The sequence below is a fragment of the Mandrillus leucophaeus genome, unplaced genomic scaffold (genome assembly GCF_000951045.1).
Source record: "Mandrillus leucophaeus isolate KB7577 unplaced genomic scaffold, Mleu.le_1.0 Scaffold673, whole genome shotgun sequence".
NCBI lineage: Eukaryota > Metazoa > Chordata > Mammalia > Primates > Cercopithecidae > Mandrillus > Mandrillus leucophaeus.
The window spans coordinates 563,242-583,331 of record NW_012107286.1 but is presented as its reverse complement, the minus strand read 5'-3'; the positions used below and the strand labels follow the sequence as shown (position 1 = coordinate 583,331).

General features: G+C 37.2%; 1 protein-coding gene across 1 annotated transcript in view; it reads right to left on the bottom strand.

Annotated features, from left to right (window-relative positions):
- Nucleotides 1-20,090, bottom strand: part of GPR158 (G protein-coupled receptor 158) — a 456,131-nt gene that overhangs the window by 407,752 nt on the left and 28,289 nt on the right. The window contains exon 2 of the mRNA XM_012002013.1: nucleotides 7,746-7,851. Within this exon, the coding sequence (XP_011857403.1) occupies nucleotides 7,746-7,851 (106 nt within the window). The remainder of the gene's footprint in view (nucleotides 1-7,745; nucleotides 7,852-20,090) is intronic.

Sequence of the window (20,090 nt, the reverse complement as noted above, 5' to 3'; positions counted from 1 at the left end):
AGGGATTGAATTGGAAGTTATACCTGATGTAAAGGATGAGTTGATGGGTGCTGACGAGTTGATGGGTGCAGCACACCAATATGGCACAAGTATACATATGTAACAAACCTGCACATTATGCACATGTACCCTAGAACTTAAAGTGTAATAAATAAATAAATAAATAAATAAATAAATAAATAAAAACAAAACAAACAAACAAAAACTAAAGGGGTTCACATTCGGGGTTGGGGGGGGCGGAAACATTGGCTCCTTCTTACCAAGCCTCTACTTATCTACTCCACTCAATACATGCCAGAAAGCCTTTCTTATAAACATCACTTTTCTCTGTATCTCCAAATGCTTACTAATCCTTAAACCATACTGGAGAACCTGTTTATTTTCTTTAATATATGTAACGAACATCATTCTACATCAATGAATGAATAGTACTCATTTTAAGTAACACAATGGTATGATATTATTTGGGTGCACTATAATTTACTTACCCAATTCTTTATTATGCATTTGTTTCTAAATTTTTACGACAATATGTAATACTGTGATAAGCAGTCGAGTACATATATATTTATGAATTATATTTTAGAATTATGTTTATATATTTTAGAATGTTCTAATGTTTTCTTAGATAAATTATTATTTTTTAGAAACGAGGTCTCACTCTGTTGTCCAGGCTGAAGTGCAAGGGCACAATCATAGCTCACTGCAGCCTCAAACTTCTGGGCGCAAAAGATCTTCCCGCCTTAGCCTCCTGAGTAACTGGAACTACAGGCATGTGCCACTAAACCTTGCTAATTTTTACCATTTTTTCGTAGAGACAGGGTCTCGCTATGTTCCCCAGGCTTAGATAAATTATTTAATGTAGAAGTAGAGAAAACACAGGTAGAACAAAAAAGTATGCATTTTTAATGATACATTTTTACCATATTGTCGAAAAATTTATAACAATTTGCATCCTACCAATACCACATGAGAATATCCTCACCAACATTGAGTATAATTCTTTTTTACTGCTTGCCAATTCAATAAATTCCTGCACTTCTAAAATACATGTGAAGACTTCTCTTTTATGACAAGTCTTATGTCTCAGAAATTAATATATTTTAGTATATATCACCTAGAAAATTTAGTACATAAAAAAGTTAAAGTCAATTGGTATATTTCTAAGTTCTCTGGTTCCCTCTAGAATGCAATAATTTCTTTTAAATTATAAATTTCCTCTGTCTTATTCACCACTAGGACCTAAAATAATGAATTTTAAGTAATGTTATAAAAGGTATCGCATGGAAAAGATAGCTTATATGTTATTAACCATAATAATAATAAGAAGAATTACTAAGAATAATAATTCAGCAAACTTTTAAAGTGTCCTCAAAGAGAGAAGCCTAGTACACCTAATTGTATGTGAAGAGACTAAAGTCAGAACTGGGTTGCATGAGACAGTGATGGAAACGGTGGTTTAGTATTTAACCAGAATACAACACACAAATAGCTTGCAACTGTACACAGGGAAAGATGTATTGCATTTTAATAGTAAAAGAGACATCTAGACAACAAAGAAATAGTTTAATGTCATTTAATTTCCTACTACAGATTTTCTCTCTCTCTTTCCCCCAACCACAAGATGGCGATAGCCACTGGTGAACTCTTGGCTCAGTTGCTGGAAACATCGGAAACAAGCAGTTTGCGCTTAACTGACTTATTAGGCTCCCGGCTCAGTGGTATTAGCACAGTGATTTCTAACCCTAGCTTTGAAACGATCTGAGAATCTCTATTCCAAATAACTCTCGAGAGCATAGTGGAAAACTCAGAAAAATACCGTCGGTTTCTATTAACTTTAAAAAGAAAGACTGTAACAAAATCCAACAAGATAGGCTTTAGCACTCCAAAAACAAATGAGGATCCATACAGTGGTGATATGGCCTCCTTTGGCTAAGCCTGGTAAACCAGTGATATGTGACTGAAACAGAAGATTAGCCTAGAAGAAAGAAGACTTAGAAGGTAGCTAACAGCAGTCTTCAAATACCTGAAAGGCAACCGCTACAAAAAAAAGTATTTTGTTTAAATTTATTTTGGGCAATTGGTCAAAAATGATGGCCATGTATTAGAGGGAGGCCATCTAACAACAGCAGATTATCTCCATTAATTCCACAGTGTCAGGTACTGTTCTAGGCACAAATGAACACCTGATCATTGTCCTACATTCCAAAAGAAGAGTGTGACTTTATATTAAATAACCACATTTCACACTAGGAATAGGGGAAAAGAGAAGTTGTGCTACAAATACAACTAAAATGTAAATATCCACAATGATTACCAGTGTTTACTCCTCACTTACTGTAAGACTGTTACAGTTTCCAGTGTGAAATAATGGCATTAAAAATAGCTTGCAACATTCTCAGTACTTAGTTTCAATTGCACTAACACAGATCATAAGAAGATTGCATAAGCCAAAATTCATTTTAACTTTGTCTTTAAATGTCCCTCAGTAAATTTTAAGGCAATGTTACTGACTCAAGTGTACAAGGAAAGCCAGGGATTTGAAAGTTTTAAAAAACCTGTATGGCTTGACTACACTATAAGCTAGACTATATCCTAGAGCAGAGCTGTCCACTGCATTTTTCAGCATGGTAGCCACTAGTTATGGGCTCTTAAATGCTTGGAATCAGGTTAGTGAGGCCAGAAACTTCCTTTTTTGATTTTGTTTAATTTTAATTGGTTTAAACTTCAAAAGCAACATGTGGCTAGTGGCTATCATACTAGACAGCATGGCTCTAGAGATAGGTGAACAATAGTATTTGTTAAACAGAAACTTTCTGGAGAAAAGAAGAGCAATGGTGAGATAGCAACCACAAGATGGAACTGACACGTAGTTATTTCTAAGTGAGTCACTAAATGAAAAGTCAAATGAAAGATCTCTAGAAAAGTACTCTAAACCTGCTGTAGCCAAATGAGTAAGTTACATTTTGTATGTAAGAGGGTTTTTCTGCTATCTTTGAATCTTTGTATTCTATTCGTCTTCTCATATACCAAATGATGTGCTTTCTTACCTTTTCAGGCTTCTTTAAAATTTATCTTTAGAGATTCATTAAACTTACATTTGATAGAGTAGTAAAGAGTTACAAATAGATTTTCACCCAATACATTCCATAGAAAAGAGGAGACAGGGGAAACTGTCTTAGAGCAATATAAGACCAATGACTGGGGTGATAACACAACCACTCCAGCGAATCTGCTATCTTCAGAAAGTGGTCTCCGAAGCAGAGTAAACACGACTTTAATTGGCATGCATAAGGAAAATACTGGAATCTGTTTACATTTAATGTTTTAATAAAAGAAACATAAGCTGTTAAGCCTTGTCTTATTTAGGACTTGAATTAATATTAATGCCCTCACTCAATCTACCCTTCACATGATCACAAATCTGAGAAGGCACTTGAGACATCCTGAAGGAAAACTGGGAGTTTCAAGACAGAAAAACACTGACACTGGTCACTAGGTTCCTTCATTTGCTTCGATTTTCCATTTATTGACTTTATATTTGGCCATTTAGATGAATTTTCAGAGTGTATTGTTTTAAAATGTAAAATATTTACGATTCTTCATGAGATGGTGCGCGACCCAAAAAAAGTCTTCCCCCATAAAGATTCTCTATCTCAAAATGAACTGCTCACTTTCGAGCTTAAAGATGGGTTATACATTGCTTTTTTTAAAAAAAAGACAATATTCCAAATTTGCTGATCTGTTCTGGGATGGCAAGTGGTTGGTTGTCAATAATGTCTATGAAACAGGTATTTAAAAAAAAAATTCCTTCAAAGCCATTTTAACAATCCATGAGAAAGTCTTTTCAAGTGAGCATTTTGAACATGGATATTTGAAAATATTTTCAGTGTTAAGTGGTTTTTGGTGCCAAAACCTATAAATATTCACATACCTCTACAGTTTAAACTTGGAAATAAAATGTCCTAGTCGGCTGTAATATATTTAACGCAAAGAGATTCAGTGGGTTTTTAACCTATTCCTTTAAAATATTAAAATGACCAGCTTTCTAATTAGTTTGCAAGGACCAATTGACATCAAGTAAGATGAAGAATTGCCAGCTGTATCTCTGCAAAGAAAACCTCTGCAAAAATTGGTAGCAAACACAGTTGACAATTTATTACTTCAATTTGGACTGATTTATCCTTGTGAGGAATCTTTTTCAACCATGACAGATATTAAAACTAAGTATAAAAATAAAGTGAACTTAGAGACCTCTGAACCACTGCATTACTAAGTATTAAACAAAGATTTTCAAAAATTATGTCATAATCATAAGTCTCACTAAAAATTTTATTAAAATTATGAATCAATTCTATTGCTATAAAAATATAAGTATTTTAACAAAGTAATGTAATTTACATTAAAATGTTATTTCATCTTCATCTAAACCTTGTAAAATTTTCTGATTTATAATATACTTAACACAAAAATATAACAAAAAATGTATATATGCTCTAAATTTAAAATATGCATATACCATGGACTGATATTTAAAAGGTATTTACTAATGGAATATAGCCAAAAAATTTCCAGGATACTCTCCTAATATTTCCTATTTCAAAAAACTTTTCTTTAAACTTCTTATAGTGGAAACAAAGCAAAAGAAAATATTTAAAACAAAAATTAATATCAATTAATTTTATGTTTAAACTATTCTGTAGGAGAGGATGTGAAAACTGACCAAGTCCATTTTGCAGTAATCTAGATTAGTTATGAAGACATGTCTTTCGAAAAATGCTTACTGGCCTCCTAGACCTTATGAAGACCTAACCCCACTGAGAGATTATTTTCTTCACAAACCATTCCATGCCTTTCTAAAATGCTCCTGAGGCTTTTGTCATTGCTTCCATGTCACTTATCTGTTTCCAACATCAGACCTGATATTCTGGTTGTACATACCCTAGAGGCTGAAAAGTTTTCCAACATCGCTAGAAAAATTTTTACAGTGAAAAGTCTGCCTCATTTATAACTTTGAAATTTGTAACTTTGTCTATTGTTTACAAGAGAAGAATGTCAAACATCAGCAAGATAAAACCCATTGTAAACCAAGATGAGTATCTTTATTTCTAACAAATGGACATTCATAAAGACAGGACCCTACATCCCACAAATGTAGATCATGTTAAGTGCTTCCCAAAATAAGCCAGTTTACACAGCAATCCTTGGGGTGGTAACAGGGGGGGTTGTTACAAAGAATAAAGTAGAGCCAGAACACATGAAAAATGCCACAAGCGAGAGATGTTTCTTTCTGTTTTCCCAAGCAGCAAAAACCTCCAGAGAAGCCAGCTTCTAATCTCTAACTCACATTTGTATGGGAAAGGGACTGAAAAACTATTCCCAGTAACTACACTGAGGATGTGGCCCAGAACTGTTGCAGGTGCCTAGAGCGATCAGCACAAACTATACAACCTTAGAGAAGCCCAATAAAATGTGTGAAGAGTTCCAGGACAGACCTGTTCAGGGAAGACTACCCCATGAGGGCCTCCTGAGCATAGCCAAGACACAAAGATTCTTTACTCCCAACTCCAGTACCTGGGCAACAAAAGGTGGCAAAAGGGACACAGACTGCAAGTTGAACATACACTCTGTAGATCCATTGTTTTGATATTGCTTTTCGATCACTTAGCCTCTTTCTACAATATTTTCTAATGAAATTATAGAATATTTTTCCACCTTTTTCAGTAGGAATTTAATAAATATAATGCTCCCATATATAATCCCAAAAGTTATAAATTTCAACCTAATCTTTGTTAATCAGAAGAGAGGATAATATTTTATCTTGAAATAACCTAGTTTATCTCAAAGCTTTAAAAAGACACAAAACCCAGAAAATTAATCATCCTGATGCAATGAAAATAAATCAATCTTCCAAAAGGAAAAAGAGGTTCTTGTAGTATGACCATCTAGTCAAATAAACAGATGCACTGTAAGGACACAAAACCACACCATGATTATTAGAGGCAAGCAGCAACTATAACAAACTGAAAAGTAAGTATCTCCTTATTTCTAGGCAGACTGCTTGTTGAACCACCCAGGAGCACCACTAACACAAGGCTATATAGAAATGAACACACACAGATCAATATCCACAATATGACACCCATGCAGAAAAAAGTCCACTCTGGCTAAAAGACAACACTAAGTGGCTATCTGCTCTTAACAGAAGAATATTGCTGTAGACATTGGCATGGAGATAATAATCAGGCTAAAGATATTCACCAAGCCAAGCAATTGAAATTCATATCTTAGAAATGCCCGAATCATCCTAAGTGGAGGCTCAGAAATGTTCAAAACCCTAAGAACATTTAAAGGAGACCAAAAGAAGAGCTCAATTTTGTGAGTTAGCAAGGCGGAAACATTAACTGTGGACGGCAATCTCTGTGGAGGTGTATGGAGATGTGGGAGAAAGGGTGTGGATGTGAGGGAATGGGGGCGCTGTGGGAATGTATTGATGAAGTGGGGGATCATCAGGATATGGTGGAGAGATGTGATAGATTTAGAGGGATATGGGGCATTATGGGGGCTTCTTACGGTTTGGGGGCAAGAGGATTGAGGGATGCTGTGGAGAGTGTGGTGGCAGGGTGGAAGTATGTATTGAACGCATGGTGGATGTGGGAAACAGTGAAGATATATTTAGGAGTGTGGGAGTACAGGGGTATGTGGGTTGTGTGTGGCAGGAGTATGCATGGTGGGTGTATACATGGTAAATAATCAATGGGCATATATACGTGTATATGCATGCATATATACCTGTACACCTGTCTGTGCATTTTTTTGTGTGTAATGGTACAAATAAGTGCTTATTGCTAAATTTCCTTCTGATTTAAAATTCATTCCTTAAAAATTACACTATGTACAATCACCTTTCACAAATGGCAAAAATTCAAATTAAAGATGTAAATTACTACATTTGTGGAAATATCCCCTCTGTTTTAAATAAAGCAAGCTGACTTTCCTCACAAAGTCATGGAATCAATGTTGGAATAGCCCAACTATTTAAGATCAAGAACTTTATTGTATGTTTATTTCACAGTTTGAGGACCTTGAAAATGGACTACTAAAAATGAAATCACTATTATGTCGTCATAGTTCTTCTCTGAAACTACAAAAGACACGTGATAGTCTTATTTCCAGAAGCATGATCTCTATGCCTGTTTCCTATCAACCAGAGTTATCATCAAATTCAGCATGAATAGGGACTAAAAACTGAACAAATACACACACATATACACAATTCCTTTCCAGGACCCTGTACAGTGTTTTCTCCTTGTTTTCAAAATTGCCCCACCATACCTTGTCTAGTGCTCTTCTAGCAGATAGCAGTGTGACTGAATGAATACCACCAATATTTCAATAAGCATCATATTCCATAAAAACAGGCATAATTTGACCCTTCCTGGGACTGATTTCTCATCTCAGGACTATTTTAAATTTCCAGCCCATTTTGAAGAATAGGGCCAGGCTTTGACTGAAGTCAAACTTCAGATGTAATTGTAGTTTTGGCCTTCTTTCAGTCCCCAAATGAACAGTTATTCTACACAAATTTTATTTTCTACTCCTAGTTCAGTTCATTTGGCAGCACTGAGACTTACAAAGATTTTGTTCCCAGTAAGATGCCTCTTGTTCATTTACCCCCACAAATATAACATATTCAAAATAACATATTTCTGAGCTTAAAAAGGATTTTATTTTCATCTTCTTACCTCTGAATTATTGAGGTGGCATTTATGAGTTCCTGAAAACCAGCCATCACTTGAGCATTGGTCAATGTCCACTTTCTGAAGATTTATGTCAACTTTCATGACACCCCTAGAAACAGAAAAGGATAAAAAGAACAAATTAATCTGGGCATTTATGATTTCTCTGTACTTTATCCTTGAAATTATAGAATTATCATAAAGAACATGCCAAAAATTGTCAAATTGCCCACTCATATTCAACCAAAGTGTACCAAGAGAAGACACACAGTAGAAGAAAATCATTAAGTATTGGCTTTATGTAAGTTCAAAGGCAGGGAGCTGTCTTCACTTCCTTATATAATGGCTGGTACATGATAGGTGCTCAATAAATATGTGTTGATTGCCTGAACTCCAGGACGATATTGCTCTAGACATGGCAGAAAATGTGACTGTAAAATAACACTTGCTCTCAGAACCTCTTCTAGTAAAGTAAATTGAAATAAAGCCTTTGGTTTCTTTCTTTCTACTCCTATTTCCCATTGCAGGGCTAGGAAGATTGGGGAGTAGGGAGGACAGTATCAGCAAATAAGCATCTCATTCCTCTGATCTCCCATCCTAATAACTTGAGACAGCTCTTTATGTCTCCCAGTGTTCCGCATTACACATAGAGATTTGCCTCACTACAGAAATGCTGACTACAATTTTTTTCTTTTAAATCTGGAAACGAAGAGACTGCATTTCGCTTAGCCATTTGAGAAGTGTCACTAAGAAAGACAACTCACAAATTCAGAGCCAGTCAAAAGCTAAATTGCAAAGAAAGCTCCAAGTTGGTCTAAAATTCCTCCACTTCCTCCAACTAACTTTCTCTCTATATTTTCCTAAGATTCCCTCCTTTCTATTTTTCACCACCAGCATCACCACTCGCAGCAGTTGCTGCAGAAATAGCTGTCCAACATTGAACTATCACACATGGACTTTACTGAAATAAATATTCTGCATCCTGGGCCCTGAAGCTTTATAATGTAGTTTTTCATAAACTTAAGTATATATACTCCACTAAAAACTACTCAAATAAAAACACATTTTCAAGGACTCACACCCCTAATTTAAACAATTTTTCATTATGATATCATTCATATATATAAAACATAAAAGTAGGCTCAAATTCCTGATTGTATAGCTCCTGTAGCAACAAGGAATCCCACAGAATTACAAAATAAATGCAAACAAAACTATAAAACCAACAAAAACCAAATTTAAAATATTCATTTAAGAAAACCAAACCTTATGCTTTGCCAAAACAAGGTCACCTCTCAAAACAGGCCTATAGTACTGACTGCTAGTTCAGCAATCTTATTTTACCACACATCTTATGACTCATTTCTCTCATCTCTCTTCTCCTTTTAAACTACTGTGAAGCATTCTAACAGAATGGCTTAATGCCATTTGGGCTTCCTTTGGGGTGAATAAATCATTTCTTTTTTCAGTCTGCCTGTGTTCTTTTCTTTAACCTGTGAGAAAAGTACTACATTACCTAGTGCCTACATGCTCAAAAGATACACAGAAACAAATAGGGACACTAAGACTTCCTGCCAGTATTTGGTTTATCCAGATAATCCAGAATACGTTTGAGTTGATTTTCCAGATGATCGGAGAAACGAAAACCCAAAGATTGCAGAAAACACGCTGATCATTCAGAAATATAGACCCCATCTTGCAAAATATTACTGTTGTGGGCCATAAGGCAATAAAACACATGTTTATGTGATAAATGAATGGATTTCCAAGTAACCTAATGCCTTAACCCAGTTCACTCCTTTCCTCTTTCAACAAATATTTGCTTGGTATGTGCATATCACTGTAAGACACACTATGTACGACAGAAAGGCAAACCTACCCCCAAGGAACACTAAAAGACATAAGACATTTTGAAAATGACCAAAGTATTTAATGGACAGTGGATACTAAATTCTGGAGGATTTGGGGAACTATCATTTGGGGTGAAGTAGGGCTTCAATCACCATTTGTTGACATACTGACTGCTTTCACCACTAGAACCTTCCATTGAACTACGTTCCACAAAAGTTAATCCAATCATCTAAGCCCACTTCTCATTCTACTTTATGCTCTTTGGAAATAACATTCTTTCATTCATTCAGTAGATACTCAGTGAGTGCTTACTATGTGCCAGAATTTTTCTTGGTGTTTGAAATGCATCAGTAAGTAGGAACATAAAATCCTGCCTTCATAGAGCTTAATTCTAGTGTGGGATAGAGAAATAGGTAAAATAAATGACTAAATTAGACTATATTTTACAAAAAAAAAAAAAAAAGTTCCATGGGGAAAACAACTTCAAGCAGATAAAGGGGATGAAATAGAAAACTTTAAAAACAATTTTAAAGGGTGGTCAGAATAAGTCTCACTGAGGTGAAATTTCTTCTTTTTTTTTTTTTAATTATTATACTTTAAGTTCTAGGGTACATGTGCATAACGTGCAGGTTTGTTACATATGTATACTTGTGCCATGTTGGTGTGTTGCACCCATCAACTCATCAGCACCCATCAACTCATCCTTTACATCAGGTATAACTCCCAATGCCATCCCTCCCCACGCCCATAATAGGCCCTGGTGTGTGATGTTCCCCTTCCCGAGTCCAAGTGATCTTATTGTTCAGTTCCCACCTATGAGTGAGAACATGCGGTGTTTGGTTTTCTGTTTTTGCAATAGTTTGCTGAGAATGATGGTTTCCAGCTGCATCCATGTCCCTACAAAGGACACAAACTCATCGTTTTTTATGGCTGCATAGTATTCCATGGTGTATATGTGCCACATTTTCTTAATCCAATCTGTCACTGATGAACATTTGAGTTGATTCCAAGTCTTTGCTACTGTGAATAGTGCTGCAATGAACATACGTGTGCATGTGTCTTTATAGCAGCATGATTTATAATCCTTTGGGTATATACCAAGTAATGGGATGGCTGGGTCATATGGTACTTCTAGTTCTAGATCCTTGAGGAATCGCCATACTGTTTTCCATAATGGTTGATCTAGTTTACAATCCCACCAACAGTGTAAAAGTGTTCCTATTTCTCCACATCCTCTCCAGCACCTGTTGTTTCCTGACTTTTTAATGATTGCCATTCTAACTGGTGTGAGATGGTATCTCATTGTGGTTTTGATTTGCATTTCTCTGATGGCCAGTGATGATGAGCATTTTTTCATGTGTCTGTTGGCTGTATGCATGTCTTCTTTTGAGAAATGTCTGTTCATATCCCTTGCCCGCTTTTTCATGGGGTTGTTTTTTTCTTGTAAATTTGTTTGAGTTCTTTGTAGGTTCTGGATATTAGCCCTTTGTCAGATGAGTAGATTGCAAAAATGTTTTCCCATTCTGTAGGTTGCCTGTTCACTCTGATGGTAGTTTCTTTTGCTGTGCAGAAGCTCTTTAGTTTAATTAGATCCCATTTGTCAATTCTGGCTTTTGTTGCCATTGCTTTTGGTGTTTTAGACATGAAGTCCTTGCCCATGCCTATGTCCTGAATGGTATTACCTAGGTTTTCTTCTAGGGTTTTTATGGTATTAGGTCTAACATTTAAGTCTCTATTCTGACTCAACACAGTTCAAGGTATAATTAGAGCAGGTTTATAAAAACACTCTGAATCACCAGTATCATAAAGCTTCTCACCGGACTACTGTTGTCTAATACATTTTGGTTTTCTTTCTTGACTGTCTTATTTGGAAAGTATATGCAATTGGCAAACTAATCAATATGCATTTCTACTCATTCCACAATTGCTGGTAATAATGAGGTCAAGTTTTTCTCAACAATCTTGCCATGGCAGTTCAGTTCCCAGACAGTGGAATTCCAGCTTACTCAGACATCGGCTAACTTGGAAAATAAAAAGCTGCAATTACTGTGGTGGTTTCCTTCCCTGGGGAAAACTGACTTCAGAAAAAGGCAACTCAACTGACTGAAAGCTTTCGCCCTTCATTCCAAGTTCATACATGGAAACTAAAAAGTCACCGCAGACCTCAAGCCCAGCTTGTGAAGCATTCCAGATTGTGCAAAACCATGGAAGATAATGAGCTATGTTTCCCAGCTGGGAAATCAACACTGAGGCTTCTTCATTAGAGCCTAAGCCTGGGCGCCTAGAGACTTATAAAACCTTGGGGGAAGGTACTGTAGACTTCCTGTCCGGGGGAAGCGGAGGTTTGGGCAATATAACAGAAAGAAAACCCTCTCTTCATAGGGAAGAGCATCCTGCCAAAAGGGACGCGAAGATCCAACACCCAAGGACCCATGTGTCCCATCACAGACCAGGCCTGGCGAGAGCCCCATCGGGCCTGCGCCCTGCATCCCCTGAGTGGGCATCTCAGGGGTGGAAGTGTTCCTGGGAAATTCTGAGGGTGAGAAAGCTGGCTGCTGTTTCATGGCCTCAGGACACGAAAGTGAGGGTCAAAAAATAGCCTGTAAGTGGCCTCCAGAGAATGGAAAATATAGCAAATAGGATCCCCCAAACACCTGGGTGCTCAGCTACACTGCAGACCAGCATTTTCCTCTATTTGTCCATCAATAGAACAACAAGCCCAAAGCAGGATTCAGCCCATCAAACACCATTTCCCTACTGGTCTTTCTCTGTGAATGGACCTCCAAGTCAAAGCAATGGCCAAGTGCCAGAGGTTGGACTCCCTTTGTGCTTCTTGTATCTTGACCCTTCTCTTCCATATGCATGGCCACTGCCTTGCTCTAGGCCCTCATCTTTCCCGGGTTAAAAATGTTTAATAATAGCATACTCTTGGGTCCTGTTTGACATTGCTCCAAGTAAAGATCCTGGTTTGTAGCTCTTGACGTTTGTATGGTATAGGGACCTTCTTTAAGAAAAACAAAATCATGAATACACATTTAAGTGACAAGATGACCTTTGGCCCTAGGTCTTTGGGTGATAGCTGTTGGATGGGTAGGCACCATGGGCATTAAGAGTATTACCAGAAGCCATTTCTATTCCAGAATGACCAGTAACTTCACTGTACACAGAAGTGACCACAAACAACTTTAATATATATTTCTAAACCCAGACTAAAACAAAAATCCTAAACTTCCTCTTAACCAGTTTGCAAAACTGCCCACAGTCTAGGAAAAGTGTAATGGAGGCACATTATACCAGAAAGAGACCATTGCATTCAAAATATCTTATTTTTGCCAATTTTACAAAAACAGTTGACCACAAAACTCATTTCTAGTACCCATTCCAGGATTTTAGAAAGTTCCCATGCAAGTAAGGGTTGCTGAAGCCGAAGAATCATATACTACTTTCTATGTAATATTTGAAACATATAAACTCAATCCTGACAATTCCCTATTTGAAATCAGTATTGCTCACTTTCCTAAAGCTTAAAATCCAAGTTCTCTGGAATGACATAATCAGGGCCCTGCTACTTCCAACTTCTCCAACCACTCTCATGCATATATTCCTTGTTCCAGACAATTCAGAACTACATTTAGAGTCCTAAAAAATTCATGCTATCTCAAACCATTGTTTCATAGATGCCTTTATACATGAAGTCCCTTTGCCTAAAGTATGCTTTACATTATACCTTCTACCTGGCCACTTTATCAAGCCTCCCATGAACTCCAAGTCTGATATGGAAGACAGTCCCTTATTCTCCCATAATACACTGTGCTTACCTTCTTCATATCAATTAGCACGCTATATTATAATATTTGATTTTCAATGATATGTTTTCCCCACTGAAATTTCCACGGTCTATATCTTTTTTAAACATTTTTCCTCAGCTCCTAAATCAGCCCACAGCCAAAAATTAACTTTGGAGGAATTGCAGACACAAGAGAAGCAAGGAGTAGCTAAACCAACATCCCACCCCCCCAGAAAAAAAATACCCAAGCAAATTGAAAATATCATAAACTGCTATGGAGGAATGGATAGAGAGAAAGACTGGAGAGACTGATGGAAAGACTTGAAATTCTGCTTTTCTCCCTCCCCATGTTACCTTGGATAATAATTTTTCTGCTCCGTCACTGCAAAAACAATGGACAGTAACAGCCTATGTGGTCAATATTGATGGGATATCAAGGTAGAAGTTCTGCTGAAATAGATTGATGAAAACAGGTGCCTGTAGATCAGCTGCCGTCAGTCACTCACTTCTAACAATAGACAGCCAGAACAGAATCCAGTGCCTAGAAATGGATTGTTGCCATAATGAAAACTGTAAACCTATGCCAGTGACTTTGGGACCAAGCAAACGCTGAAAGGGCCTCAGTGATGATTAATGAAAGTGGGAATCTGTTGGTGAGTTTTGAAGGACAATGAAGACAATGTTATTGGAGGCAGGAACAAAAGGGACTTTTGTTATATAGTAAGTAGAAAGTTTGACAGCACCATCCCCTGTGAACAAGTGAATTTGTAGATCCGGCTGAGGAAGTTTCTAGACAAATGCAGAAATGCTACACCTGGCTCTTTCTAGCTGCCTCTGATAAATATAAAAAGACATGGACTAAAGAAGGGGCTGGTTCATTGTTTTATGTTTTGGCTTTTTGAGACAGAGTCTCTGTCACCCAGGCTGGAGTACAATGGCATGATCTCAGCTCACTGCAACCTCCACCTCCCCGGTTGAAGTGATTCTCCTGCCTAAGCCTCCGGAATAGCTGGGACTACAGGTACGCACCACCATGCCCTGCTAATTTTTGTATATTTAGGAGAGATGGGGTTTCACTATGTTGACCAGGGTGGTCTTGAACTCCTGACCTCAGGTGATCCACCCACCTCAGCCTTCCAAAGTGCTAGGATTACAGGCTTGAGCCACTGTGCCCAGCCATGTTTTGGCTTTTTAATTGCGGTAAAATATACACAACAGAATTTACCATCTTAACCATTTGTAACGTATGCTTTTATAGTATTGAGTACATACATATTATTGTGCAACCAATCTTGGGAACTCTTTTCATCTTGCAAAACTGAAACTCTGTTCCCTTTAAATGACAAATCCCTATTCCCCAACTCTGCCAAGCTCTTGGATTAAAACTACCTTTCTCTCTCTATGATTTTAACTACTCTAGGTTCCTCATATATGTGGAATCATACATTATTTGTGTTTTCATGACTGGCTTATTTCACTTAGTATAATGTCCCCAAGGTTCATCCATGTTGTAGCATGTGTCAGAATTTCCTTCCTTTTTAAGGCTTAACAAGATTCCATTTTTTATATACACCACATTTTGTTTAGCCATTCATCTGTGGTGGGCCCCTTGAGTTCCTTCCCCTTTTGGCTATTGTAAATAATGTTGGTATGGAGCTGCTTAGATTTTTAACAAAATTTAGAAGAAATAGAAAAAGCCAGGACTGCTGAATTTGAAATAAAACTTTCTCCAGAAACACAACAAGCAAATAAAATATGGTGTATTAGTTTGTTAAGGCTGCCATAACTAAGCATCTCAGACTGGGTGATTTGAACAACAGAACTTTATTTTCTCACAATTCTTTAAGCTAGAAGTTTAACATAAAGGAGTCGGCAGAGTTGCTTTCTTCTGAGCTCTCTCCTTGACTTGTAAATGGCCATCTTCTTGTGTCTTCACATGGTCTTCCCTCTGTGCATGTCTGTCTCCTCATTTCTTAGGAGGACATCAGTCATACTGGATTAGGACCCACCCTAAATGACCTCATTTTAACTTACTTCTTTAAAGATTCTATCACCAAATACAATCACATTGTGAGATATTGGAGGTTAGGACTGCAACATATCAATTTTTGGAGAACACAATTCATACCACAATATATGGTATCCTGACTTATATCCTGGAACAGAAAAGGGGCATTAGTGGAAAAACAGGAAACCTGAATGAAGCCTGTAGTTAATATTAGCTCCTTACTTTTGATAATTTTACCATGGTTATGTAAGATGTATTACTACAGGAAGCTGTATAAAGAGTATATAGAAACTTTCTTTTCTAGCTTTACTAATCTTCTGAAAGTCTAAAAGTATTTAAAATACTTTAAAAAACTTCCTAGTTATAGAAAACTAGTTTTAAAAAAATAAAATAAAATAAAATAAATAAGGGAGACTCGGCCTGGCACGGTAGCTCACACCTGTAATCCCAGCACTTTGTGAGGCCGAGGCAGGCAGATCATGAGGTCAGGAGATGGAGACCATCCTGGCTAACACAGTGAAACCCTATCTCTACTAAGGATACAAAAAATTAACCGGGCATGGTGGCGGGCACCTATAGTCCCAGCTACTTGGGAGGCTGAGGCAGGAGAATGGCGTGAACCTGGGAGGTGGAGCTTGCAGTGAGCCGAGATCGCGCTACGACACTCCAGCCTGGGCAACAGAGCGAGACTCTGTCTCAAAAAAAAAAAATAATAGTAAGGGATACTCAAGAATTAAAGAGAAAATATGCAAATAAACAGAAAATATGCAAATCATATGCAGAATGAAGAGATAAAAAGGAATGTTTAAAAAGCAGTATTAGGATACATTGTTCTCTAACAAACTGAAAAACTAAAAGAGAAGGATTAAAAGGATAAGTTGATAGACAATATAAAACGCCAGTTTGCCCCAAAAGGAAGAAAAAAGTTTAATAGTGCAATAAGCATAAAAAATTTAAATCATTCACTTCCCTGAAAACTTCAGGCCTAGATGGCTTTATATACAAATTCTACCAAACTTTTAAGGAACAGTTCTGGTTTTATGTTTTCACAAACAAAAAAGAAAAAGAAAACCCCACCCAGTTCACTTTACATGATTTTTATTCCAAACCATATGAGGGCAATAAAAAAAAATTGCAGCCACATTTTATCTATGCATGTAGATTTAAGAGTCTCAAAGAAAATATGGGCTAAACAAATGTTTAAATACATTAAAATAATTATATGTCATGATATAGTGGAATATATATCAGAATGAAAGGTTATTTTAGCACTAGAAAAATATGCCCAAAAAATTCAAAATAGAAGAAATGAGAAAAAATTACTTTAATCAAACTAAAAAGGCGTTTTACAAAGTTCAACAACTTAGTTATTTTTAAAGGCAAACTACAAATAGAAGGAAACTTTCTTAAATTGGCAAGGCTTGCCTCTAGCAACATTACTCTTAAGGGAGAAATTTTTTAAGATATTCCCTTTAAGGCAAGAATGCTTACTGTATCACTGATGCTATGTAACATAGTACTGAAATCTTGACTAATACTGTAAGAACCAAAAATACCGAAAAAGAAAAATGAGATGTAAAGATCAGAAGTGAAGATATTAAATTGTCATTATTTGTACATGATATGATCGTTTAAAATCAGTAGATACATGAGAACAATAAGAAAGTTCAGCAAGGTTGCTGGATACCAGATCAAAGAACAAAAAGCATTAGCATTTCTCTATACCAACGATCTCCAGTAAAAAAAAAATTTATAACTAAAAAGACAACATTTAAAATAGTAACAAAACCTACAGGCCAGGCATGGTGGCTCACACCTGTAATCCTAGCACTTTGGGAGGCCAAGGCAGGTGGATCACAAGGTCAGGAGTTCGAGACCAGCCTGGCCTATATGGTGAAACTCTGTCTCTACTAACAATACAAAAATTAGCTGGACATGGTGGCAGGCGCCTGTACTCCCAGCTACTCAGGAGACTGAGGCATGAGAATCGCTTGAACCCAGGAGGCAGAAGTTGCAGTGAGCCGAGATGGCGCCACTGCACTCTAGCCCGGGCGACAGAGCAAGACTCCATCTCAAAAAAAAAAAAAACAAACTATAAATTCTCTAGTAGTTAAGAATACACAAAACCTCTATGGAAAATTTTTGAAAACTCTTAATGAAGAATAATGAATGATTTGAATAAATGGAGAAACATACTGATATGGTTTGTATCTGTGTCCTCGCCCAAATCTCTTGTCAAATTGTAATCCCCATTGTTGGAGGTGGGGACTGGTGGGAGGTGATTGGATCATGGGGGTGGATCCTTCATGAATGGCTTGGCACCATCCCCTCAGTGCTGTTCTTGTGATGGTGAGTATGTTCTAGTAAGTTCTGGTTGTCCAAAAGTATGTAGCACACCCCCACTTGCTCCTCCCATGTAAGACGCCTGCTTACACTTTGCCTTCCGCCATGAGTAAAAGCTCCCTGAAGCCTCCCCAGAAGCAGATGCTGCCTTGCTTCCTGTACAGCCTGCAGAACTGTGAGCCAATTAAACCTCTTTTCTTTATAAATTACCCAGTCTCAGGTATTTCTTTATAGTAGTGCAAAATGGACTGACACCCATGCCATTCTCTGACAGGGGATAATTCATTGTAATAAACATGTAAATTCTCATCAAATGAAAGTATAAAAACTACCAAAATTCTGTATGAATTTCTGAGAAATAGCTTAAGCTTAGGTAGAATAATAAAAGTCAGTTGTGAAAAAGAAAAAGAGGACTTGCCCAACCAAGTATTAGGACATACTACCCAATTGTGGCAGACTTGGGAAGCCATGGAACCAAATAGAGAGCTCAGAGACAGACACAGGGATATGAGGCATTTATGTTTATGATAAAGGAAGGTAGTATTAGGAACTTGGGCCACTAATGGATAAATATAATAACTGGATCAATACCATGTACACAAGTATATTCCAAATGTTAACAACTCGACTGCAAAAGGTAAAACTATAAAGTTAATAGCTGATAACATAAGATAATTTTTTGACAAGATATTAAAAGACTTCATAAATGCTATGGCTTGAATGTGTCCCCCAGAGTTCATGTGTTAGAAACTTCATCCCCAGTGCAACGGTGTTGAGAGATAGGACCTTTAAGAGGTGATTGGTCATAAGGGCTCTGCCCTCAGGAATGGATTAATGTGGTTATTAAGGGAGTGGGTTTGCTATAAAAGCAAATTTGGCCTCCTCTAGTGCACGTGCTCCCTTTTTCTTGTGCATGAGTAAGCTCTCTTGCCCTTTCCCCTCCTGCCACAAGATGACACAACGACAAGACCCTCACCAGGTGGGGCCGCCCAACAATGGATTTCCTGGCCTCCAGAATTGGGAGTCAAATAAATTCCTAATCATTTATTGTGAGCCAAATAAATGTCTAATGATTTTAATCACTATAAATTACCCAGTCTCAAGTACTGTTATAGTGGTAGAAAATAGAATGAGACCAAAAAGAAAACCCAAAAGCATAAACCACAAGGCAAAATTTTGATTAAGTAAAAAACATCAGAAATTTTTTAAAATTCTGGGTTTTTTTGTTTGTTTGTTTGGTTGCTTTTTTTGTTTTTGTTTTTTTGAGATGGAGTCTCCCTCTTTTGCCAGGCTGGAGTGCAGTGGCACGATCTTGGTTCACTACAACCTCCAACTCCCTGGTTCAAGTGATTCTCCTGCGTCAGCCTTCCGAGTAGCTGGGATTACAGGCACCCGCCACCATGCCCCACTAATTTTTGTATTTTTAGTAGAGACAAGGTTTCACCATGTTGACCAGGATGGTCTCAATCTCCTGACCCTATGATCCGCCCACCTCGGCCTCCTGAAGTGCTGGGATTACAGGCGTGAGCCACCGTGCCTGGCCAAAATTCTGGTTTTCAAGGAAGAACATTATGGACAAAGTTAACTGAAAGATGACATATTGGATGATTTGCAATGTCTAAAATTTACAAGGATATAATGTCATGAATACACCAAGATTTATTGCAAGTCAACAAAAATACAGGAATTATCATAGGAAGTGGGCAAAGGATATAAACAGTTTACAAAAAAAAGTAAACCCAACAGGCCCACAAGCATATGAAGAGATGCTTGAGCACATTGGTAATCAGGAATGCAAATTGAAACAATAATGAGATATCACTTCACATTTGTTAGACTGGCAAAAACAAACAAAAAAAAATTAGAAAGCTGTATAATGCCAAGTGTTGGCAGGAATGTGAGGCTATAGGAACCCTGCTGGTGGGTCTGGAAACTGAAGCATGCTGTCTAGAAAGCAATTTTACAATATTTAGTAAAATTGAGTTTACCCCTCCCTATGACTCAGAAATCCTGCTTTTGGGTTTCTCTTTCAAAGAAATCCACACTCATTCCTAAAGGGGCACAGAACACACACTATGCAACAGTAGAGAAATGCATTGGTTGTATATGCAGCAACATTAAGAGATTGTCAAAGCAGATTTGTGTGAATAAAATGCAAAATAATGAGGTATCTAGCAACTATTTAATCAAAATTATTTACAAAAAAAAAAAATAGCATGTGAATAAGAGAATACACCGCACAGGATAGTCGTAAATGGGATGGGTTCAACGGAAACAAGATACTTTTTTGGAAATGGAAGAAGAGTGATTTCTTTTCTGTTACTGTGTAACTGAAGATTCTACATTCATAATTTCATGACTT